Here is a 25,679-nt window from a genome sequence, read left to right on the forward strand (position 1 = left end):
AAGAAAAGTAGGATACAAAGATAAGGCGTTCTTCTTCAGATCACCAGCAATCCCATGTGAGCTGACATGTCTCATTCATGACCCAGAACAAAAAATAAAATCAAACCAGTCCTGGGGTGACTTTATGATGTTTGTATCCCCAGTCATCTGTTCTGTTTATGCTGGATATTAAGTTCTGCACCTTTATGACTCGTTCTGAGAGCAAAGGGGCCGGGGGCAGGGGGAAAGAAGCACAGAGTTTGTTATCAGAAACTGCACTTGCTCCCCCATATCCTTCACACAGACTGTTTGCCTGCAGCAGGGACAGACACCAGGAGAGCACTCTCCTTTGTTTTTGGATAGGTTTTTTTAGCTATCTGAGGCAGAGAAGTTCCCCAGACTGTGGCTTTTCTTTTTCTTGGAACTGTTCAAACCTGCTCTGGACTAAAAATCCAGAAAAACACTGGGAGTTCACACCTGTGGCCCACCAGGGCTGGGATGTGGCATTTTCCAGTGCTGGAGGGACTGATAAGAGACTGAGTGAGCCAAGCTACACCTCACAGCAAGGTCTTCCTGAATTTGCCATCTCTTCAGAGGAGTGAGAGGTTTTATTGTTTTGGGGTTTTTTTTTTTTGTGGTTTTTTTTTTTTTTGTTTTGTTTTGTTTTGTTTTGTTTTGTTTTGTTTTGTTTTTTGTTTTTTTTTTTTTATGCTTGTGAATACTTTTCTTGTTAAGTAAACACATTTTTCCACTTTTCTCCAAGGAAATCTTTTCCCAAACCAGTTGTGGGAGGGGTTGCTTGAATTTTGCTTTCTAGAGGGATCCCGTTTGGAGGTTTCTTCCCAAATTTGCCCTAAATCAGGAGACCAGCATTTGGGTTTATTTTGATTCCCTCTCTTGATTTCACTCCTAGGGTGAAAATATTTGATTAAAAATTAGGCCAATCAAAGTATAATGAAACAACACCCAACACAAATACTGTTCTAGAACACTGTGACAAGCCATGACCACAAGTAATGTCAACGCTGCATGGCCAAACACCTTCTAAGCAGAATTGAATGCATTTGATTCCAAGCAGTTAAACCACAGAAACTATACAAAATTGTTCATAAGTATGACGAGAAAAATATTCTCAAGTACAGCTTTGAGATTACTAGCTATTTTTCAGGACTTCATTTACATTGAGAATCCAAATTTATATAAATACATGGCACTCAGAGATAGGAAAAGAGACACAACCTCATGAACTTCCATGTTAGCACCCTCAGGTTTTTGGTAACCAGTAGCCTCGCTTACTGCCTTCTGTCTACATACAGTATTAATGTTTTGACTAAGTCAACATTCAGGGAAGACGTTATCTTTTTGGATGAGGCCAATTAACCAAGAACAGGACATGACATTTGACAGAGAAATAAAAAGTGGAGTTTTTACAATAGAAAACAGAGTTACATGAAACAGTGCTGTTTTTATTAATGAGACCCAGAACAGAAAAGCTTCATATCTAAGAACTAGATATTGAATGGTTATATGGTATGACATCCTGCTTGATTTAGAGAAAATTCAAACTCAGGGGGACAAAGAACAAAGGCATTATTAAATAGGACAGGACATAGTAAGATGTTAACTCCTTAAGTCTGAAGATATTAGAGCTTAAATTATGCTTTCATTAAGAACTGAACTGGACTTCAAAAGCAAACCATTGCACAAGGGACAGAATAGTAACTGAATCCAACTGTTTATTATGGAACAACAGTGAACATCCAAGCTTCTGTCTAGCGCAACATATCATGCAAAAATTTTCTCCTCTCAGCTTTTCCTTAAAATTACATTAAAAAAACCTCTACTTTTATGTGCTACTGACTTCCTGAATTTTTCTTGTTTTCCTCCTCAGATACTCTGATGTTTCAGCAAAAACTCTAGCTGTGTATCCTTACAATGTCTAATACGATGACGGATTTTTCATTGCCAAATAAGAATTAAATTACTACCAAATTTTTAGCCATTTTTCTTACACTGAGCCAATCCAGATCAGAGCAGCATGCAAAGTACAATGCAAAATGGTGCCAAGGCAAAGGGCAAGTACTATGGGGACAGTTTTTTTAAATCACTATGAAGCTCAAGTAAAACTACAACTAAAACTTGAACATTTTACTGCTTGTTCCTAAGGAGAAAGATGTTTGTGTCAGTTTTCTTGAGGCCTCTGAAAAAACTCCCATCCTAACTCAGAAATTAAATTGGTCAATGTAAAGAAAAGAAGTCCCTGGCTGATGACAAGAAAAATGAAGAAAAAGGGATGAATAACGTAACCTTGAATATTAGAGCACATTCACTCTACTGTTCAGGCATGGCAGCTGTTTGTTAATCACCATACTGCACCAGGATACGGCAAGTTTACTTGTATTTCTTGGCCAAGAAATTCAGAAAATGGTGTCTGATAGCTGAGGTAACCAGCTCCAGAACATTCCTCCCTGCCCTCCAAGTAAATATTTCCAGTTGCAGACTAGTTTTCAGTGAGTTTTTTGTGAGAAAGGTACAATACCATTTAATACTATACACAAGAAATATGGTACGTATTTTTCAAAAATAGTTTTGCATAGTTATTTCTGAAACATAATTCAAGCAAAGCAACACAGCTTCATGTATTTTGGAACTGCAGCCAGCTCAGCAGACAAGCTCAGCAGTAAGCAACTCATTGTTTACTAAAATGCAACTATGGAAGCCAGAGCAGCAGTACTCTAATCCAAGATGGAATTTTCCTTTAGAGTTTAATTACACAGAATTTAAAACCATGAGTTTTATCAGATTGTCTCAATAAGAAAATATTGTCAGATGGTTTTACAACAGCACCGCACCATTCCAATTTTTCAAAGGATTCACAGAGTTGGACTGTTTTCCATGTCAAATCACATCTAACCACAAAAGCAATTTCTGAGCGCAGTGACAGCTCAATGATAGTGAACTCTCTAAGTAAGAAAGTATGTGTTTGTGGGAGAGGTTGTTTCAGTGATCCTGACGACAGAGAGAAAACACGGATGTATGTATATCTGCTAACATTTTTTGTTGGCAATATGAGAAGGTGGCAGCATTAAAAATAGACAGCTGGCATTAACTGACGCCAGCACGATCTCAGTGTGTAAGAGTCATTGACCATGGCTGGAGATAGAAAGGTGTGAAATCAAGAATGACACACCAAGTGAAAAAAGAGAAACTAACTACAGTGTTGGTCCATATCCATAGCTCACATGCAGAGAAAGCCACAAAACTGTTTGCCATAGCCAACAGCCAAGGACCAAATCACAACATTCAAGAAAGGAGAATCCACACTGCAGTTATGCACAGAGAAGAAACCAGACATTTTCTCTGTCAAAGAAAACAAGAAATATAACAGAAATAATGAAGGAACTGCATATTTCTCCCCTACTGGAAGATTGCCTTCCCATATGAAAGGGAAAATTGGATGGTCACAGCAAAGCTCTAAATATACAGTCCCCAATCTTGGGAGAATTTCCTATTCTATGTCTGTTTCTTGCAAAGGAGATTTCACTCTATGTTAAAGCAACAACATTCACAATGATGTCCTGATCCCCATGCCCTTCTTATCTTCATATCTTCTGAAACAGCAATTAGAGATACAATTGTCTGCACTGGCAGCATTCTCATTTTACAAAACAGAAAGCAAGACAGAAGACTGTGGCCAAAGCAGTCTGTCAAACGGTTTACAAATGAGAGTAAGAGAGTACTTGAAGAGGTATCCACTTGAAGACAACAATACTATTTTTAAAAAGTGCAGATGGAAAATGTTAAGGCTAAATTATAGAGCAGCAAAACCCCTGTAACACTTACACATGAGAGCACCTTGTTTCCACTACAGATCCACAAGCCAATTCCATATGTCTGCTATTGCCAATGCAGAGAATATTCTCTAGTAAATTATTCTGCTATGCCTTTATCATTTCTCCTTATCATATCTTGTGGAGATAGATATTTACCTTTGCACAGTTTAGGGAAAAAATAGCTAATGCATCTGATCACTTATTTTGTATACTTCAAGAGCAATCTCTAGGCACTTTCCATCTCAGCACAAGGTTGCTGCAATTGATAATGCAACCCTCAATCTGAATGAAGATCTCCCTACTAATCATAATCATGAACAACTGCAGGAAGGCCCAGTATATCTCACAGGTAATTAGGGCATGCCTGTAAACTCAGAGACCAAAATAATTTAACATAGGCAAAGCACAGAATTTTATCCATCTCCTGACAAAAAAACCCCAACTCTAGAGAAACAGGAAGTCTGCCAAACAAGTATTTACAATAAAGCTACAGCCAGCTTCAGAAAGAAGCCATTTTGACTCCTTGGGTGAGAGAGACTGATCCTCTCTCTCTGTGTCCAGAGCAGGGAACACATCTCCCAAATGGAACTCTCAGTTGTGCCACGGAATCTGCAGAACAGTCCATGCCAATAATGTCTTGGCACCTTGTGAAAGCTATAAACAGAGTGACCAAATTTTCTATGGGGATCTATCACCTCCCCTGGATTAAAGATCTGTATATAAGATCTTCACAGTGCTGACTCATGTGCTTCTGAAACCAATCCAAAAGAAAGGCAGAAGATTGTGACAGTTGATATCAATTCAGATATTCTTTCATTTACATTGCACTTCTCTATTCAAAACATGCAGTTTACAATAAATGGAGGTTTACCCACATAGTTGCAGATATCATCATCACAAACCAAAATGATAAGGAACAATTGGGAAGACTCCAAGATGCTGGAACAAATTGTGAAAGAAGAGAAGAGACTATAAAAGAGCAAGCATATACTTTTTTGGAAATCTGTGACTTATTTAGACCAACACCTACTGAAGGAAGGTATTGAGCCAATGCTGGATAAGATTTGCTGCTCTCTTGATTTTTGCTTTGTATAAAACGGTCTTTCATCTACAAATACAAATTAGTATACTCTTACACTAACAATCTCCAGTAGCTCTCAGTTACTTACATTCAGAAAAGGAAGCTTCATGTCCATTTTTCTTGGATTACTCTCCTGTTGTAGTCGAGATGGCCACTGCACTCAGAGTGCTTCATTAAAAACCTCAGGGGGCCTCAAGTATCAGCACTATCTTATGTAGAAGTCTTTTATACCTTTTCTATGTAGCAATCCTATGGGCAGCTCCCCACAGCTCTGGCTCTTTACCTCCTTCTTTCTCTCTTCCTTCTGCAGTCCCAGCTCGCTGCTTCCTGTCCCTGGCACAACCACCTAACCCTGTCTGTTCCTCATACAGGGGCTTACCTTTTCTGTCCTCCCTCACGCAACCTCCTCTCCCTTTGTCCTCACAGCACAGCCAAACTCTACCAACTAACTCACTCTTTATCACACCCATAGCTGTGAGGGCAAGGTTGTTCCCACTCTTTGGTGATACAGTTGCAATGTATTTGAGGCAGGATTGCCTTTTGCACTATCTCAATTCTGAAACTGTTTTCTTAAAAGCATCTGATTTCACCAGCAGAAGCAACAAAGTATTGCTCCAAGCTCATCCACTGCCATGTTGGTGCAAGAATATTCAATGTATCTACTCCCACAATGTCAGAAAACTGTCTTACTTTCCAGGTATATACTAACTTACTTGTGGTACAAAATCATCTGAATGAGGACCACTGATGAATTTCCATGGGATCTAATCCAACACAGAGTGTCTCACCCTCCATCAGCATTATCAACAGGGTAGATGCCATTCGTAAGCAAGTCAAGTATATCCTCACAACCTATAAAGCACAAAGCAAACCGGCTCTTGCAAGAAAATAGGATGGTACAAAACCAATAGATTAACACAATGCCATGTATATATACACAATTCAGCTCTATTATTTTTTGTGTTGCACGTACCAGCCTGTGCAGGTCTACTCTGAAACCTCCCAAAACATACAACTGACAAACATCTTTGCAGGATTATATGTCAGCCTTTTTTATTACAGAACCTCTACATTAGGAATGTTTACACAAGTAGTCAATTTAAACTAGCTTAAGTTCTTGATGAATGTATTTATAGTCATTTAATGTCTCATAGTAAGGACAGCAAAACCAGTAGGAATTCAATAGCAAATGTTTCAGGCTCTCCTTCAATGCTCTCCTTCAATTACTTAACAAATTTTAACAGGGTAGAACACAAAGCAAGTTTTATGCACTCCTGAACACCTTATCCAACACCTACAGAGTACTCTATACCTACACATCAACAAAGCTCCAAGATCACAGCAACAAAAACTACTACATCTTTATGTCCTTCTAACCTGGAGCACTTACAAGGTGTCAAACCATTTAGAAGCATTAGAAGCCAAATCCTCTCACACTTCAAAGCTCAAAAAACCCTGCAGGTTTTCAAATGGAGCTCAACAAACACGACAAGCAGAAATTCTGGGCACAAATCTTCTGAGTACATGCAAATCAGGTACACTCTATATGCTTCATTTTCTTAAAACAACAGCATATTACAATTAACAATGCTATTGAGAGGTTAATCAATACTGTAACTCCTTTAAAAATCACTATGTATGTTGCAGAAGCTGTGCTCTTCAGCAAATTACTTCTTCCAAGATTAAGAGATCACACCTGGGGCAAGTACATATAGAAATCTAATCCACACTTGGCCTAACTTATTTGGGTAACTGTCTCCAGAAAGTACGTCTTGTCATCTTCTTTATCTCAAAGCTTTGACAAATGGAGTTGAAAAACTTCCAAAAAGAGCAAATGCCATGTTAGATAACATCAAGTCAATGTACCTAACATTAAAGAAGTCCAGCTCTCCATGGGTAGTTCTTAAGTCTGATTGCTCTTATATACCTCTGCTGTTTACCTCAGGTTACCATCACTTCACTGTCCACCTGGACCATGGCTTTCAGATTAGTACTCAAAGACAAAGAAGTCAATAACTGGTTGACACAGTGTAGCACCTAAAAGGGAAATAAAAGGAACAATCTTCCAAGCATGCATGAGATACTGTATTGTTGGGCTAAGAACACAAAACTACATCAGGAAAGGAGTTATCAAAATTGTTCAAAATGGCCAATGTTGACTGCAGCTGCAGTCAGCTGGATTTACAAGTCAGACTCAAAACCAGAATCTTAAATCAGCACACAGAGTTCATCCTATTCAGCACAGAAGCAGGAAAACCAGCAGCTTATTTAACTACCTAATACCCTCTCTATAGCTTTCTCCATCTGGTTAGAGGAGTCCTAATAGGACACAGTCTGTTGTCTTGGGAAAAAAAAGGATCAAGCTAGTTCTCTGCACTTTAGTTCAACAGATTTCCCTGCTATGACATCCACTTCAGCATAATGCAAAGCTCTCCCATTACTCTCAGCTGAGGTGAAGTGATGAAAGAAAAGCAACCTGTCTGGAAGAGGACAGCACAGCTCCAGGTTTTCTGTAAAGGTAAGGAAATAATTTCTATTCAATTTTACTATGACGTCTGGGGAAAAAAATATGCTATTTATGTTTTTTAATAAAGGATGAATTGCTGAAGCACATGGCAAATGTACTAGAATGTACTAGCTCTCTGAAGCATCTACTAAGTTGAATATTCTTCACTGTTCTTTTTAAACTAGTACCAGGACTTACTGGGAACAAAAAATATTTATTCATATTATAGTCATTAATTTTAGATTTTCATCCACACCACTCATTATCTCTAATAATTAGCATTAAAAATGTCCTGAACTCAAATCTCAGACAGCTCACCCCAATCTTCATCTGACATCTAGAATTAAAATTCTTTATTTCTAGATATACACATGACAATCACCTAATAAAGTGGCTGTCAGCTACCATAAGAGGTACATATTTTCTTTTACTATAACTACCTTTCTGTACCTTCTCACATTGTTCTGTTAGATCTGAAACCTCTCTCTCAACCTACAAAGCTCTTTAGACTAAAAAAAGACAGAACCTATAAATGCCAAATTACTCCCTTTTTCTTATTTTTCCTATTTGTAGGCTCTGTTAAGAATGCCAGCTCACCTGTTAAATTTTTTGCTGAAAATTAAACAGGTGCCCAAAAATCAAATAAAACATTCTCCCTAGAAACTCTCTTGTAGAGCTGAAAACACTAATCAATGCATACTGCTTAGAAACTTACAGAACCTTCTGTTGGCACCATGCCAAATGCAAATAGTTTGACACATGCTGATCTCTATTTGGATTACAAATGCCCCAGATATCTATTTCCCTACAGCATCCCTAACAGGAAGAAAACGTAAACAGCCAAAATTTGGAAGAAAGGTTATTTACTACCTGTTTCAAATTGCAACACAGAAAGACAGCCCACAAAGGCGTATCAAAACAGAGCTCCTAGTGTTCCCCTTGTGCATGAACTACCTTAGTGTGCAGCAGTAGCTGCTGTGCACAGGAAGTGACGAGAGAGCTGATGGTAAATACCAGAGTCATTGCTTTTAAGGCAGCAGATACCACAGAGGTTTGTTCTAGCAGAAGAAAACACATAACACCGTTTTGTGAAATACAGACTGCATATGATGATGAGTAAGAACTGCCCACCCTCTACTCTGTGATCCTCTTGTCAGTAGCTCCTCTTATCACTCACACATTGGTCTGGATCAGATAAACCCTCCACTCTTAGTACTGTCAGTTCCATTCAATAGTTTAACAAACATCACGCCACAAAGAGTAACAAACACCTCAAATAGCACAAAGCAGCTAAATCCAGGGTTAATTGGTACTATACTGGGAATTGTATGGAGAATATCTGGAGATCCTGTATAACTGAGATAGATTCCAGACAATAAGCACAGACCCATTTTGTTTTCTCACACGAATTTTTCAGTTGTGCTGTAATGAACTATTATTGTGTTACAGTATCACTGTGTTATCTGTTGTTAACTGCAAGAAAAACAACTTCTCTTGTACACAATTCTAAAGATATAATAAAAGTTATCAGTTGCACTTTTTATATACCATTAAAATATCATACTGACATTACAATAACTACTTGTTCGCTTATTTTGATTTTTAAACAATATTTGCAACCAAAGGGCATATAATAAAGATCCAAGACATCTGGGCAATGAAGCAAGCGCTGTCATGTGTCATGAGAGTCACAGCCTGGTGCCAAAGATCACCAGTGTTCTGCAGCTGCTGATGCCCATGATCACAAATGACACTAAGTGGTACAATGGTCTCCTGTAACAGCGGAGACAAACAGATGTACTAGCTCCTACTCCCCAGATGATGGTGGTGGCTTATCCTTTTCTTTAGAGTCTTCTACGTTTCGGCCTGAAAAAGAGCACTCAAGAAAACTTTTTGCTGTCCTGAGCATCCTACTGCCACAATCATGAAAACAAGACAGCAGAATGATCTAGCAGTTTGCTGAAGAAAAATATATCCTGTGAAAGCTCTGCAGCTGCACTGGCCTGGCTTGTTTGCAGCAGGAAAACTGCATCAATTTTATGGACTCAAAGACCCCATAATATCAACTTGTGTGTCAGAAGGCAAGAAGTATCATATGAAGCAAGTGCCACAAACATGAAAATAAGGTAACTGTGTGCAACTGGAAGATTTCCCACACTTTCAGGTCTTCTCCTTCCAGAACAAAGCTGAGGCAAAGAAGAGGAAAGACGATTCAGTGCCAACAAGGGAGCGTCCCTCATTTTCTGTCAGCACACGTTACCATCCTCTCTACAAAGCCCACAGTTCAAAACCCAAGCAAATGCCACAAAAGCATTGCAGCTGACACAGTGCAAAAGGTCCCATGAGCAGTGGCACTGCAGCACCACACTCCTGCAGCTGCACAGGACTCATTTCTGCAGCACCACAGCCCCTGGCAAGCTTGAGGGAACTCTGGGCTGGGCAGCTCGGCACACAGCATGGCACCGTTCCCAAAAGCTCTCCAGAACCAATTCCTGGGAAGGAAAAGCATCGGGAAAACCTGTGGGACCTCAGGAATATTACACATTCAAAACAGACACCAAGTGCCTTCACTTTCACAGTGAAAGTGAAACACTGAAACAACTTTGCCTCAAGGTATTTTCCACCGCTTGCCGTCACTGACAAAGATTCAGGTTTGATTTAAAGCTGCTCCACAGCTTCGGCAGAAACTTAACGATGCAAAACCCTGCAGGAGGGTTTTCTGGTAGGTTTTCTTTCCTGAATTACGAATGTCCACAGAGTACAGAAACAGTCCCTGCCTACCTGAGGGACTGACTGTGTCTTTTCAGCAGGCAGTGCTGGGAGTGCCTGCACTGCCAAAAACAATGGTGACAGGCAGTAGGTGAGCTGCTCCTGGTACTCCTCACCACAAGGGTACAACACCTTAGCCACACTACTTCTGGCTACACTGTCAGCTGCAGTCAGCTCTCCTTGATGAAACTGAATGCTTTCCTCCATTTGCTCCTTCACCCATAAAACTTCACTATCTAACAGCACATCTTCCTAGAAAAAGTTGCCATGGAGATTTCTTTATCCAGTTAAAATGTTCTGGGAGCCTACAGAATCAGCACCAACATTCAGAGCCTCAGCAAGTTTTTGAAAATTATTGATCTGCTGGCAGTACCCACAACCTTTGCAAAATGAGAAACAATAAATGACTGTAACGTGGAAACTTTTTTTTTTTTGGGGGGGGGGGGGGCGGGGAGGGGGGGGCGGAGGGGGGCAGAGGATTGTACCTGAACTCCCTACCAAAACTGTATTTACTTTGTTTTTAAATTCATGGAAATACATGCACATGCATTAAAAGTCTGCAGAAAGTCAGAAACAGAGATCAAGCTTCTGAAAAAAATTGGATTTCATTCATGTTCCTTCAGTTTAGCTTGTGCACAGACACACTTCACACAAAAGAAAACAATAAGCAACTCCACTTTAATTTAAAGTCCAGTCTTTAATGAGACTGGCTCCAAATTCAGTTGTAAAAAATAATCTCAATAATGGAAAGAATACATCAACTAGGCTCTTCCAAGTCAAGCCACTGTTGTTTTTTTAAGGAAAGACAAACAAAAAGGTTGAAGAACGATAAACACCATGTCAGATGGAGCACATCTCCATTCACAAATATCACATCCCAAGCAGACTACATCTAAATTCTTTTAGTAGTTTTACACCCATAGGTAGATTAAATATATCTAATTACTACATATATAGTATATTAATCCTCTGTCCGAGATGAAGGATTTCTAACTCACATCTACTTTTAGAAGAAAATAACATCTATACACACAATTTTTCCCCTATAAAATTTCCACTCTAACTTCAGAACAAGAAGTTAATTTCTACTGCCTATACAGGAGAACGAAGAAACTAATATTTATTCCACAGGTCACCATGTACCACAACCAGCCCCCTGACCATCTTGGTGGCCCTGCACAAAGTCTGTTCCAGTGTATCAATCTCTTTCCTGCACAGAGGAACCCCAGACTGGGCACAGCAGTCCCAATACAGTCTTACAAGTTCAAGCTGAAAGAAAGGATCACTTCCCCAGACAAGCTGACGAAACACAGACTCATGGAGGCCAGGATGTAGCTACCCTTCCTTGCTGCCATAAGTCACACTCACTGCAAGGACTGCTGTCACCTCACTTTCAGAAGTTTCCCATCTGTGCTGGGTTTGGCTAGAACAGTTAATTTTCTTCACAGTGACTAATATGAAGTGGTATTTTTGATTTTTGCAGGAAACAGTGTTGATAATACAGAGATGTTTTTGTTATTACTGAGCAGCACTTACACAGCTTTAAGGCCTTTTCTGCTTCTCCTACTGCTCCTCCAGTGAGGAGGCTGGGTATATGCAAGGAGTTGGGAAGGAACAGAGTCAGGACAGCTGACCCCAACTGACCCATGGTATACGCCATATCATATGACATCATGCTCAGCATACAAGCATTGGGAAGGAGGAAGTGGGGGATATTCAGAGTGATAGTCTTTAAAGTCACTATTCTGCATGATGAAGCCCTGCTTTTTTGGGGAAGGCTGCCCATGGGAAGGGGTAAATCACTTCCTTGGTTTGCTTTGCTTGTATGAGTGGTTTTTGCTTTTCCTCTTGAACTGTTTTTACTCAAACCATGAGTTTTCTCACTCTTATCCTTCTGATTTCTCTTCCCCACCGCACCAATGGTGGAAACAGAGAGCGGCTACATGGGGCTTATTTTCCCCATTTCCCCTTATTTTCCTGGGGTTAAACTATGATACTGACACCACCACCACCTCCAGAGCTGCCTCCTAGACTGCTGGCCCACTCTCCAGCCCATGCCTCACCAATTTGGTCATGATGTGACTGGGGTCAAGTCCTTGCCATAATCAGTGTATACACTAACTACACCCCTTTACCTATAGAGTCAGTCATTTCATCAAAGAAAGTGGTGAGGTCAATCAGGCATAACTCATCCTTGGCAAATCCATGCTGGTTGCTCCAAATCACCTTCTTAGCCTTTGTGTGTTGAGAAAGGACTTCCAAAAGGATTTACTTCATAACCTCCCCAGGGACTGAGGTTATGCTGATCAGCTTGAACTTTAACTGTCCTCACTCTGTTTCTTCATGCATGGGCTGTATTCCTCCTACAGAGCCTTTCCCTGCTTCCATGTCTTGTGTACTTCCTTCTCGTGGTCCAGCCTAGTCAGAAGCTCCATGTTTACTCCTGCTAGCCTGCTGCCAAGCTTGCCTGACTTCCTGCACATGAGAATTAAACATTCTTGTGCTCTGATGAAGCTGCCTTGAAGACCAACCAGCTCCCCTGGACACCTCTACTCTCCAGGGCGGTTACCAGAGAGCAAATGAAGAGGCCAAGATCTGCCCTTCTGAAGTTCAGGTTTGTAATTCTGTTGTTAATCTTGATCATTCCTCTCAGGATCTTAAACTTTACAATCACCTGGTTGCTGCAGACAAGGCTGCCTTAATCATCTTCTACTTCAGTCCATGAAATCAAAATTGATATTTAACAATCTGGAAAATGCTTGCTTGTTACTTAGTTTATTTAGTCAGTAAAATTAAGGCAGATTTCACATAGCTGCTTTTATAAATGTAAAGCAGGCAGTTTTAAATTATGATGCAATAGGCTGACCTGAAAAAAAAACCCAACAAAACAACAACAACAAAAAACTGACTTCTACTCTAAGCCAGTAGAAGTTCTTGTAGCACAAGTGGAATAGGCCACAAAATGTGGCAAATACCAAGCAAGCTGCTACATATAGTACTGTATATGACATCATGCAGCATTCCATATCAGCTGGGAAATGAATCACTCACCACTGTATCTATAGGTTTTCAAGTGATGTCTGCTCCTGCAAAATGGTGTTTTTAAAATCCTAATCAGCAAACATCATTACGGGTATAAAATTTACCCATTATACATGCATAAAACAAGCCTATGTTACAGCAAGTGAATTTAAAACCATCTTCCTTTTCACATGCAATCACCGCTTCCCTTTTAGAATTTATGCCTCTTGGCAGAAGAGGGAGAAGAACTGCTTTATTTTTTTAAATAAAAAGCTTTTGAAGGATAAGGTGCAAATGGCAACATTATATTTGGCTCTTTAGGCAAAAAGGCAATTGGATTTTAATTTCAATTAAAATACAGATGTGGCAAAAAAGAACACTTTCTGTTGAAACTTACCTACATTTCTACTTAAAAATGCACAACTTCACAGTTTGCTTGAGACTTACAAAAAAAGATTTTGCTCTGCATATTGTTCTATATCCACTCAAAACTTATTTCCTGATGCAGATATATTAAAGTACAAAAGTTAACTGTTATGCCTACTTCATGCATAAAGTAGGATTACAATAATCCTTTTCTATGTCACTATCAAAAGAACGTCTCCAGTACAGATGTAAAATACAGCTTGCAACTACTAGGTGCTTCATTTATATATAAAGACCACTTTGTACCTATTTAAATACTTCAAAAATTTAAGAGAGGCTTTAGTAAAAATCTCTTATTAAAGACTATTTTCTTCAGAGAAACCTCATGGATAGATATTTGTTTTGAATAAGCTCAGGTGTCAAAGTACTAGTCCTTTCAAATACAGTAAGAGCAAGAAGCATCATACTTGTTCAGTACAAAAGAAAGACAACAATTACATTGCAGTTGACAAATGCAGAAAGCATTCTTGCTGAGAGTTTTCTTGCCAGCTTCTCAGAGCAAACATCACCCATTTCAAGTCTTGCAGCCATGGTGAACTATTGCAGCATTAAGGCCCAGCTGTTCTCAGGTGGAAGCACTCCTGCAGAGACCTGACTGATGCAGGCTGTGGGAATTAGGCTAAACAGCCAAGTGTGCAAGACAGGGAGGACAGCGCACGGGTGGGTCTGCTCAAAAGTCAGGGCACAATGAAGTGTGTTGTGAAGATTCTCCATGGGAACAAAACCTTCCTTTCTCAAAGAGATGGAAGAGAGTTTTCTGGCCTTTGTCTTCCTCAGCAACAAGAAAACACATCAAAGCAACATCAGGAACTTCTAATGGAACTTCAGAAGACAATTATGCTTCCATTTGATCTTTTACCAAGAATATTTTAGAGAGCAGGGAGTAAGGTATATTTTCAAAGCTTCTGTAGCTTAACTAACCTTCAATAACAATCCAATATAGAACCGCAAAATTTTTTTCAAAATTTAACACATAGTAACATCAAAACAAACAAATGTTTCCATGGAGATGACTACCTAAATAAATGCTCGCAATGGATCCAAGGGCTGACGTCACCCAGGCCTGCCTGCAACCACAGTAACATGCCAGTGTAAACAGAAATATTTTTATTTTTCTGTCTAATAATGTCATAGAATTAGTAGTTTTATGGCAGTGCTTAAAACATATTCTTGCAGTGCTGAGTGGTACCACTTCTAAAATAAGAGCTGAGGTATTTATATCAAGGCTATTACTATTACCATGCTAACTACATACAACAAGTGGAGTATGTGTATGGCATAGCTAACATATCAAATTTCCCAGAGCAGTTGTTGACCCTCAATAAACAAAGAAATTTAAGTTCCTAAGGCAACATACCGGAATGCTTATCAGAGCTCAGTAGCATCTCTTATTCTTGGGTGTTTTGCTTTCCTTAATACAAAAATCCTGAAGTTCTTAGACTGTTGTGTCTCACTGTCTTGCTAGAATAAGAAGAATGAAGCCACATGTTGCTTTTCATACCAAATGCAGAACTCTTCAGTGCCCTTCTCCTCTGTCACCAATGACTTTGCTTTCTCCAGAGCAACAAGATTCACTAAATCCATATTTGCACTCTGCAAGCAAAATACAAGACACACAGCCTACGAACTTTTGGAACTCCAGAAGGGTACCAGAAAAGAAACAGTTAATGATGAAATTTTCCAAGAAAGCAGACAAATGTTTCAGGTACTGAAAAGATGCCCATGGAATTCCCACTGTCATGAAAAACATCCATCTTCAAATGCTATTACATGCTTGCATATTGTATGTCTCTAAATTCAGTAGGCCCAGATTGCATTATCACTTTCCATTTAAAAAAAATATAAAAGAAAGATTTCTATATAAAGTTCAGATAGTGTGTGAAAAATTAATGCTTCAAATGATCTAATATTGCTAACATATTTATACTAAATTCCTACATTTTAGCAAAAAACTGAGCTACAGGGAAATTGAAGATATTATCGTAACAAAAAAAGTTGGAGTACTAGTTTTAGTCCTGTCACAAATATTTCAGATACAGTAAGGTATGAAAACTTCCTTTCCCACAGAATATTACTGTGACTTATTCTTTGTCTTCAAGTATGGCAGTGAATTTATAGGCCAGTTAGAAAAATCACTTCTTATGAAGTATTTTCAGGCTTTTTTTTTTAACAATCATGTAAGCTTTTTTTCTTCTGAGAAAAGGTTGCCTCATTTTTGCCATTTACAGAGAAAAGGTTTTCCTGGTACCAATTAGCAGAAGGGATTTTTACATAACTTTAAGCAAGTAACTTAAAGCTAGTTTTGAAATCAGAATTTACCCTGCAACTGGTGTTACTGTTCTATGTAGTCCAAGGAATATACAAAGAAAGGAATACAACATCTCAAGTGATGAACATGAACCTATAAAAAAGAAAGGTTAGTGAACAATTACATTTACAGTTATGTAGTCTTCTGCTGGCTTTGCTGCATTTTTAAATTTTTTAAAAATTTCATCCCATAAGATATCGCAGAACTTTTGTCATTCACTCCTCACAATTTCTTTTGCTCTTCCAGGTACAGGATGCAGGGAAAGTTAGTGACATGGTAAGAGATGGCTTTATTGTATGTTTTATAACCTAAAAAATAAGAAAAGTTTACTCTTCTACTCATTACAGAAACTGTAGTCTATTCCAACTGCATTAATGCAATCCAAGTATTTGGCATAAATGTAGGTGTTTTAACTCTGCTCTCTAGGGATGCAAATCATAAATATTCATACATGTGGCTACTCTCATAAGAGGGCTTTAGCTTTGCATTTCAAGTAATACCATTGAAAAATTCTTTGCTGCTTCATTTCTTGTATTTTCTGAGCTGACAATTTTAATAAACATAAACTTATATTACAATCCACCAAATTGGAAGGACTTGTGGGACCCTACAAATTACTGTTAAGCAGAAATATTTAGTGGAGGGAAGGGGAGAGATCACCCAATTTACATATTTTCTTACCAAAAAATGTAATTCTAGCAATAATTCTTTCATGTCTACTACCATGGATTGTTTGCATTATACCATTCCTTCTTTTTATCCTCAAGTACATATAAATGTTGTGCTCACATGAAGGCCTTCAGTAGACCTTTTATGCAAGATAAATAGACAAATTGCATTTCAGTCTGACCTGACATCTTCATGCGTTCTACACTTATTTTCTTATTTGTAACAAAGGCTCAGTGGAATTTCTTCCACCTTTATAACAACATTAAACTTAACTTTAAATGAACTAATCTCTGAAAGACAGAGACCTAGGTGTCAGCTTTCAAGAAGTATCACAGACTATTTAAAACTTTCTGAAGTTTGTTCACTTGGTTTGGCAGAGGTGGAGAGTGGGTGTTAAGTCTACAAAAATGTTCATTACTTCAGAGGTAAAATCTCTCCTGGAGCAGAGCAAGTTGCCAACTGACGAATAAAACACTATCTTCCAGTAGCTCTTAGGTAAACAAATCTCTTATTAATTTTCCTTGTTACTTTACCCTATCAGCAATGTTTAGTTCCTACCTATTTTGCCAGTATCCACTAGAATAATAAATGAAGCCTGGGAAAGTTAGCAAGACAACAAATGTGGGCTTTGTACATAGTAACTCATAAACCCAAAGAACATTTCTACCAGATTAATTATTTTCTAGTGTCTGAACAACATGTGCCATTGTCATAAACTCTAAGTATAGTTTGCTAGAAAACAACCCTGCTATGTACAGTGGCTTCCCAGTAATACAACCATCAGAAAATATGTTTGGAAGTTCTAACACAATGCTAGATGGCAATTGTAGTTGGGTATGGGAAACACTTTCCTTTTATGTTTGTTGTGTTTCCTGGCTAGCCTACAACTGCTTAAATCCACCAGCCCCATCCCACTGAACCACCACTTTGGCTGATTATAGGAATCCCAGGCTGAGAATAATCTTGTGAAAAACACTTTAACTCAAGAGCCCAAAACCCAAGAGTGAAGCACAAAGCCTTCTGGTAACAAGAAGCAGAATTCTTATTGAGGCATGGAAGCTGCACTTTGCACTTTTAGAGGGAGTTGGAGATTCTTTTAGAGGGAGTTGGAGATTCTTTTATAGTGTTTTCAGGTTTTACATTTAACATAGACGGGGAAAAACTTGGTTTGTCAAAAAACCATAGAGCTCTGCTGTGAAAAAGTTGCTTGTAAAATAAAAATGAGTATGAGTTTATTGTCTGAGTATGCCTGCTTTGATGCATTATCAAATCTATCCTTATCCTTGAGCTTAGGGTTAAATGTGAAGTAAAAGAGAAAGCAAGGAAAAACTGCTGTCTGAACATGTTCAAAAAATTCTGCATATCCAGCTTATGCTTAACCCTCCTAAGTTAAAGCATATTACTAACACTTGAGTTCCTACAGCCATTAGATCTTCCCTTTTTAAAACCTAAAGCCTAAAATATCATATGTGATCCAGACTAAAAAGAATTGCTAACACATGCACACAAGAATAAAATGTAAAAAACCCACAAAACCCCAATAGTTAAGAAAATGTGGAAGTATACCTACTGAAAGCATACATTCAAAAAACAGACCTTCCTAATAAAGATAGCAAATCTCAGCTCCCATACACCACTTAGGCAATATAATTTAAAAATAAAATCATTTTAAAAGAGAAGAATATATAAAATACATGCTATATGTAAATGTACAGGTTGAGGAATGAAAAAAAAAATCAAACAATTAAAACTAAGATACTTTTGCATTTGATGCAGTTATCTGCCAAGCTATTAAATACTAGAGTGCTGGTTTTTGCTAGGGTAGAGTTAACATTATTCACAGTGGCTGATATGGAGCTGTGTTTTGGATTTGTGCTGAGCACAGGGTTGATAATTTAGCAATTTTCTTGTTATTGCTGAGCAGGGATTGCACAGAGCCAAGGCCTTTTCTGCTTTCCATAGTGCCACACTGGCAAGGAGTGTGAGTGTGCTTGGGAGGAGACAGAGCCAGGACAGGTGACCCCAACTGACCAGAGGGACATTCCAGACCACATGACATCATGGTCAGTAAATAAAGTGTGGGGAGGAAGGAGGAAGGGGGGACATTTGGAGTGATGGTGTGTGTCCTCTCAAGTCACTGTTCCATGTGATGGGGCCCTGCTGTCCCAGGGATGGCTGAACCCCTGCCTGCCCATGGGAAGCAATGAATTAATGTCTTGTTTTGCTTTGCTTGTGTGCATGGCTTTTGCTCTTCCTATTAAACTGTCTTTATCTCAACCCATGAGTTTGCCAGCTGTATTTTTTTAAATTCTCTCCCCAGTGCTGCTGGTGGGGGAGAGAACAAGCAGCTGTGTGGGGCTTGGCTGCTGGCTGGGGTTAAACCAGGACAACTGGATAGAGGAAAAGATGGCATGCCTCTTCCAAGAGAAATGACAACACTTAACAGCAGTCACAGGAGCGAGGTCTGAGAAGCTGCTGAGCTAGCCCTCCCTCTCAAGAGACAGAGACAAGAACCCCCAAGCTGAGCTGGGAGCATTCAACAGCAGCAAGGGGATTTGCTGACATGCCCCAGGAGCCTCAGGTATCTGCCATCTTACAATCCACTCTTGTACAACAGGACTGGACTCCTTCTGCCCCAACAGTCACCAAACCTGATACTTCTTTATGTCTGCTAATGCTGTGTATCTGTTTATGCCAGATCATGGGGTCATTCTGCCACTAAAGAGTCCAGAAACTGATATGAGAAAATAGCACTAAGGTTATATTTATCTACAGGAAATAATAAAACAAATTTTTAGACTGATGAAAGTCAAAGAAAATTTGAAAATACCATCAATCAAAAAAGAAACAAAACCTTACAGCCTAAACATCCATTTCAAATAAGCCTGACAATATATCTAACTCCATTAATACAGCTTTCAAGAAAATACAAGTAGGGACTGATGCAAGAACAAGAAGGTAGGAGCGTGCACATGCACACGTTTTCAGTTATCTAGATAAGATTCCCAAGAAGAAAAGAAACAAAGAAAGAAATCAATGAAATAAGTAAGGTCATTCTAATATCATTCTATATATGTTACACTAGACAACTCTCAAGATTAAAGGTCTTTTCTTCTCTGACCTTCTCCATTTTGATGCAGTTTAAATGGCAGTGCTTGTAGCAAGATTTTCCAACTACCTTGTAAGCAATGCAGTTTGCATGTTCTCCCAGCATTACACCACAACAGTTGAGTGCACGAGCCAAATAAGTGTTCCTACAAGCTACAAGTACAACTAAGGCACCCCTTTTAAAAGCATGTCCCTCAACACAATGACGTGTGAAACAATTTAAACAATTACTGTTTAAAGAAAACATAAAAAGACAAGATTATCATATAAGATGTCAGGGGAATACAAAAGGTGAAAATAATCCAACTTTACACATAAAGCAAAACCGAAAGATTTATCTGGGGCTTCATACAGAATATGCCATAACAGATTAATTCCTTGTTAACATATTTCCTTTCATATCTTCTCTCAGATTTGACAAGTTTTTGACTAAGCCTGGTTTTCAACTGGGGAGAAAGTTTCCCTAAAGCTCCAGTCACAAAAATAACATCAGACGACCAAGACACTCCTAATTCATCACAGCCAAGAGTCATCATCCCATATTCACCATCAGTCTGGCATGGCCCTCTACTTCAAACCTGAGCTGGTGTTGTGCTGAACATCATGACTGTTGTCACAATACTGACTTTTAGTACATATCCCACCTTAGCCTCAGTCCTCTGAGACCAAGCTTTGGCAAGATCATACTGACATCCTGACTTCATTGAGATATCTTTCAGGAAACATTGAGAACACTTACTGCAGTCCAGTTTATTGGAATAGCCTGCATTTATCCTGACCACATAATTCTCTTTGTATAGTATAACACCTGTGAAACTGAAGTCAATTTAAGATAGCAGGTCAGAAGCTGAAAGCTGTATCTTCAGACCAAGCAAGAAAATTTTATAAAGGAACAAGGAAGAGATTGATTTTGTCAAACAGTGTCTCACAGTATCAGAACCAACAGAAGGTAAAGTTACATGGTATCTACAAAACATGGGGGGTCAGGGACAATGAAATTATGGCTGAAATGAACTTACTTGATTTTACTGAAGACAATGTCAACATCTGTGGTTGTCACATTCTTCCCATCTATGATATTGCAGTCCTTACACAGCTTTGACCAGTTCTTCCCATGCATTTCTTTTCCCGTGGCTCTTGTATCACCATGGACGGCAAATTTTCTAAAGGCTTCTTCCAGAGCACTTATTTCTCCCGCCGTAGCTCCCTCATGGGAGTTTGATTTTGCCGATTTGTCAGCCATTATGCTAAAAGAAAAGGAGGGTAAACTTACTACATTAATTTGTACTAGATTACTTTCTGTCAATCTATACACTAGAGTCCATCTCACAACACATGAAGTCCATACGAAGAATAAATGGTCTATAAAGTTAGCAAGAACTCACCACCCTCCACCATCAAACATCAGTCGAAACAGAGAACCATGTAACCCCTGTCCATCTGGGAAAAAAATTCTAGTAAACTAAAAAAAAAAAAGGCAAGGCAAGAAATCAGGGATGCAAACCTAGTTACGCCATCATTATATCAGCCATCAAAAGAACACTTAATATTTGCTCTCTTTTTTTTCTTAAATGGCAATAATCACAGTCACTCTGTTGCTTTGAATAGAAGTATGCCCTTTACACTATAGACATTACTATGTACTTGTATGTCTGAAGGAAAAATAAACAGCCCTTTTTTTTCTGGACTTTGTCTTTTAAATTATTTTTTTACTGAAGAATTAAGTATTTTTGAAATGCAGCAGAAATATTAATGTTAGAAGCCTTATGCTACATTATGTAAGGGCTAACAAGTATAAGACAAGTCTCTCTTGTTATCCAGACCATTTGTTTCTCAAGTTTATACCCAAAGAACTGTAGCTGTGGAATTCATTTGGAATGAACACATCCATGATGGAGGCATACTGAGGAGGGATGTCATTACTGCGGACAAGAACTTTCAGACTACTCCAAATCCATATACTATAGGTTTGCCTTTTAAATGAAACCTTAAACTGAGCAATAGAATACTATTTTCAGGTGTCTTCATTTAAAAAAACCAAACCAAACCCTGAAGTGCCAGAAGCAAGTCAGAGAAACCTTTGTCTTCTGCCCATGCACTCTTGGCATGGCAGAAGTAAGAGGCACTAGAAAGCCAAGGCACAGGGTACACTGCCTGCCTGCCCCAACCCCTGCACACGGACTGTTGCCACAGTCACACTGGTGGTGCTGCTACAAAGTTTTAACCCATAAAGAGATGTTCAAGTATTGAAATATGGCAAATGCTAGATAAAGACCTGAAAGCCCATCATACTTACCTGGCCTTTCTTCTGAAGTCCCAGCTGTATGTGGGATGTGATTAACATATGCAGAGATTGGTAGGTATTTCTAATTTAGGTTTTATTTCCTCAACAGATAGAAGTTCTTTTGGTTTATATACTGTACATCAGTACAAATGCCTCAGCAAGGGAAAGGGCTCTCAAATTCTACCTCTTCATATATTGTTTAAACTCTGTCACACAAACAACCATGACATACCCTTTCTTCCACAATGTAACAGAACTAACCATAGCTATTGCTATGCAGCAGTTATTGTTAAGCTTTTTGATTACAAAGAAACTTTTAATTAAAAACATACTAAAAAGACCTTTGTCCTTCACACTTGAGCAAACATAGCATGGCCAAAGCACTACTGCCTCTTTTGAAAACACCCATGTAAATGCCCAAATTCCTTGTTTTATCTTAAACCTGGGGATCCTTCTGTTTTGTTTACACAGTCAGCACAAGTTTTGGCCAACAAACCAAAATGCTAAATTAAAATTAATATGACAGAAATTTACTAACCGCAGCCTGAGAATTGTATGTGCACCTATGAAATAAAAAGAGAAGCACAGACGGGAAAAAAGAGTTTGAAAATGTCAAGTTCATTAAAAAGTTTAAAAAGTAACCAATTCTCATTTCTATTTCCTTTGCATTCTGTCTACTGTCCAAATAGGAATTTTACCTGAACAAAAACCATACCTGAAAGCATCCCAGCACTGAAACTCCAAAGCAAAAGCATGCACAGTAAATTACAAGCTGCTACAAACATTACAGATGCACACATTTTTACCAAAACGTGTCTAGATCAAATCTTCTGTTTCATCAGGCTACATTCTTTTGCTACCAAAACAGTAGTGAAATAACATAAGAAAAAACAAAAAAATTACTATTGACACAATGTATACAAAAGAGTATTTCTTTAAAAATCAAACCATGAAAATCTATGATGTACCTCTATATTCAAGGAATATAGACTTGATTTCCAAAAGCAGAAGTCTCTTCCAAGCTTGTACTATTTCAAATCAATTGGAGCTGGAATACAGAGCCAGAAAATTTCCAAGCTAATACTAACTGGCTAGAGAAACAGAGTACAGATCAACAAAACACAAAGTCTGTGTAGGATATTAAAAAACAAAGTTACCTTCGTACACAAGAAATAAGACAGAAGAAGCTGGAAATTTGCCATGGTAAGGTATATATGGTTTGCATCAATTTGTAATTTTATCTTGTGGCAAATAAACTTTCCAAGAAATTTCAGGGATAGCTGACTGCTCTTAGCAATTCTCTTCAGAAGCTATACTCAGAGTGAGTATCTTTAAAAGCTACAACAATAGCACAGTTTACAAGTTGTAAACAAGAAAACATCTGTGCCACTCTGTCTTATCTGAAATTGGAAAATACAACTGTGTGCCTACATTTTTAAGTATGTCCTGAACAAAATCTTTCCTTAGCCAGTGTCAGTGCCTTGCTGGCCAATTTTGGTTAATGCTTTGTTGCCTATAACCATAACTTGACTTTGCACAGCAGAGCAGAATTGTGTTTTACTATCTTATACAGTCTTTAATATGATAGCTGTATCAACTGAAGGATTTTTTACTTACTTTCAGTAGCTAATAAATCTAAACTTTATAAGCTTGTTACAGGAAAAATGCTCAAAGGAACATATCTGGCCTTCCGAAAGATAGTTCCAGACTTATTTCTCTCACTCATTAACAAATGAACTTTGTATTGGGGTGGTTTGAGAAGTTCTTAATCAGGCAGAGCAGACACACTACAGAAAAGGCTTTAGTTTTGAATGGTGAAACCTGCTATGCAGAACAGACAGACTCATTTCAAATAAATCCTTGCCATCTAAAGTGGAAACTCAAGGAGAGACTAAAACCAGGACTCTGCAGTGGTGGCCAAATATTAAAATGAACACTCCTTGAATCGTAATTACAGTTTACTTGTTAAAATCCTATGTAATAGCATGAAATACATTAAAAAGAAGCTATCTGGATTTATGAAAAAATATCTAGTCTCAATTTAAGCTCTTCTTTCTAAACACTACAAACAACAGTGTGAAGAGAACTATATTTACTAACACACTATAATTAGAAGGAAAAGAACTGCACAACACAGGATATGAAATTAGACTTTGGACTGGGCCAGCTACTTTAACCTTTTTTAGTGATTAGAGGTAAGGCAGGAGATCATGTCATGGTGAAGAAATGATCTCTCAACCAGAAATAAAGAATAATCTATTTGACAAAAAATCAATCTAATGCTGTTTTGAGTCTTACCTTTCTTCCTTTTGGACAAAGGAATCAAAAGGTAGATTCTGCTAGAATTAAAGATTAGGAGTAATCTGGGGCAGGGCCATAGCAAGATGATAGGTGAAAGATGAAAGAAAGTGATTGCTCTAGAATACCAAATCTAAAATTCAGTAAAACAAAATTAAGCCACTGTTCAAAAAGCATGAGCTGTGTAGATGCCGATTACAACAACTACAGTTAACCAAAGAAATGCCTTTCATCACCATCCAAAAAGTCTAACATGTACACGATCACACTATGCCAATTTCAAGAGCCAGCAGAAAGAAGGTGGGACTCGCCACCAATACAAGCCTCTACAAATACTGCATGTTCCAAGCAAGCAGGTCCACATCACCAAAAGCAGCCAGATAAGGAAGAAGTACAAGCACATGTTAGAGTTTAGGAGGTTTATGAAAAAATCCTCAAAAAAAAAAAGGAGTTTCAGAAACCCATGGAATACTTAGACAGTTAGGTGTTGTGCTATGAACTGCTATAGTCTGTGTCCTTTAGTAACACAAAAAAAAGTTCTTGTCTCTTCCCTCACTTTGCAATAGGTAAATAATATAGTACATTATACAGAGATAAGGCCAAGGATCAAACTAACTCATGTTAACTGATGTCAGCCACTAACTTCATGACTATCTTATGCTAAATAGACTGAAAGTGCAGATCTGCATTCTCAGAACATGCCTAACCCATTTGAAAATCTTTTCTAATATCATCAAACTTCCTTTTAGCCAGAGACTAGAATATATACTCAGCTGCAGACAGACAGCTGGGAGACCTCCACTAGATAGTCACTTATTAACCTGGATTCTTCCATAAAAGATGGGACAAGAAGTTATTGTCTCTGTGTATTTCAGTTGCCACTTTCTAGAGCTGTGTGAATACCCAAAGCCTCAGTACTGATCAACTGCCAACTCTACTGAAGGCTTTATACTAATTTACACTCTTTTACTTATCCATACCCCTTCCAAGTGTCAAAAAATTGCAGGAATTCTGGAATAGCATTGATTTAGATTTGTGGGAATTGCTCTTAGAAGTAATCCATCTCTCAGCAGCAAGGAAGACATCAAATCCCAGAGTATTTTTTTCAACAATTTCAGAAGCTTATTCAACTCTATGAATATGCATGTATCCTACCAGGCCAAAATTCACCACAGCACCTTCCCGGCCCTGTCCCTGACAACTAATTCATGGCTTATGTGCTCAGCAGAAAGCTTAGTATTTGTAAAACAAGTTATCATCACTGCCATGCAACAGACAGGGGAACCAAAGGAGAGGAATGAAGAAAAATGTCTGTTCTCCTGCCAGTATTCAGAACATCCTTAGGAGGACCCTGGGACCCATATTCTACACCAATTATTAAGGTCACATAAAGCAGA

At 38.5% G+C, this 25,679-nt stretch overlaps 1 protein-coding gene across 3 annotated transcripts in view; it reads right to left on the reverse strand.

Moving 5' to 3' along the window:
- The window catches only part of TPPP (tubulin polymerization promoting protein), a 65,558-nt gene that overhangs the window by 31,172 nt on the left and 8,707 nt on the right, over nt 1-25,679 (reverse strand). For all 3 annotated transcript variants that reach the window (XM_083862649.1, XM_083862648.1, XM_083862647.1), the window contains exon 2: nt 20,720-20,947. In XM_083862649.1, the coding sequence (XP_083718775.1) occupies nt 20,720-20,943 (224 nt within the window). In that variant the 5' untranslated portion in view covers nt 20,944-20,947. The remainder of the gene's footprint in view (nt 1-20,719; nt 20,948-25,679) is intronic.

The sequence above is a fragment of the Zosterops lateralis genome (genome assembly GCF_965231275.1).
Source record: "Zosterops lateralis genome assembly, chromosome: 1".
In the NCBI taxonomy this organism is placed as follows: Eukaryota; Metazoa; Chordata; class Aves; order Passeriformes; family Zosteropidae; genus Zosterops; species Zosterops lateralis.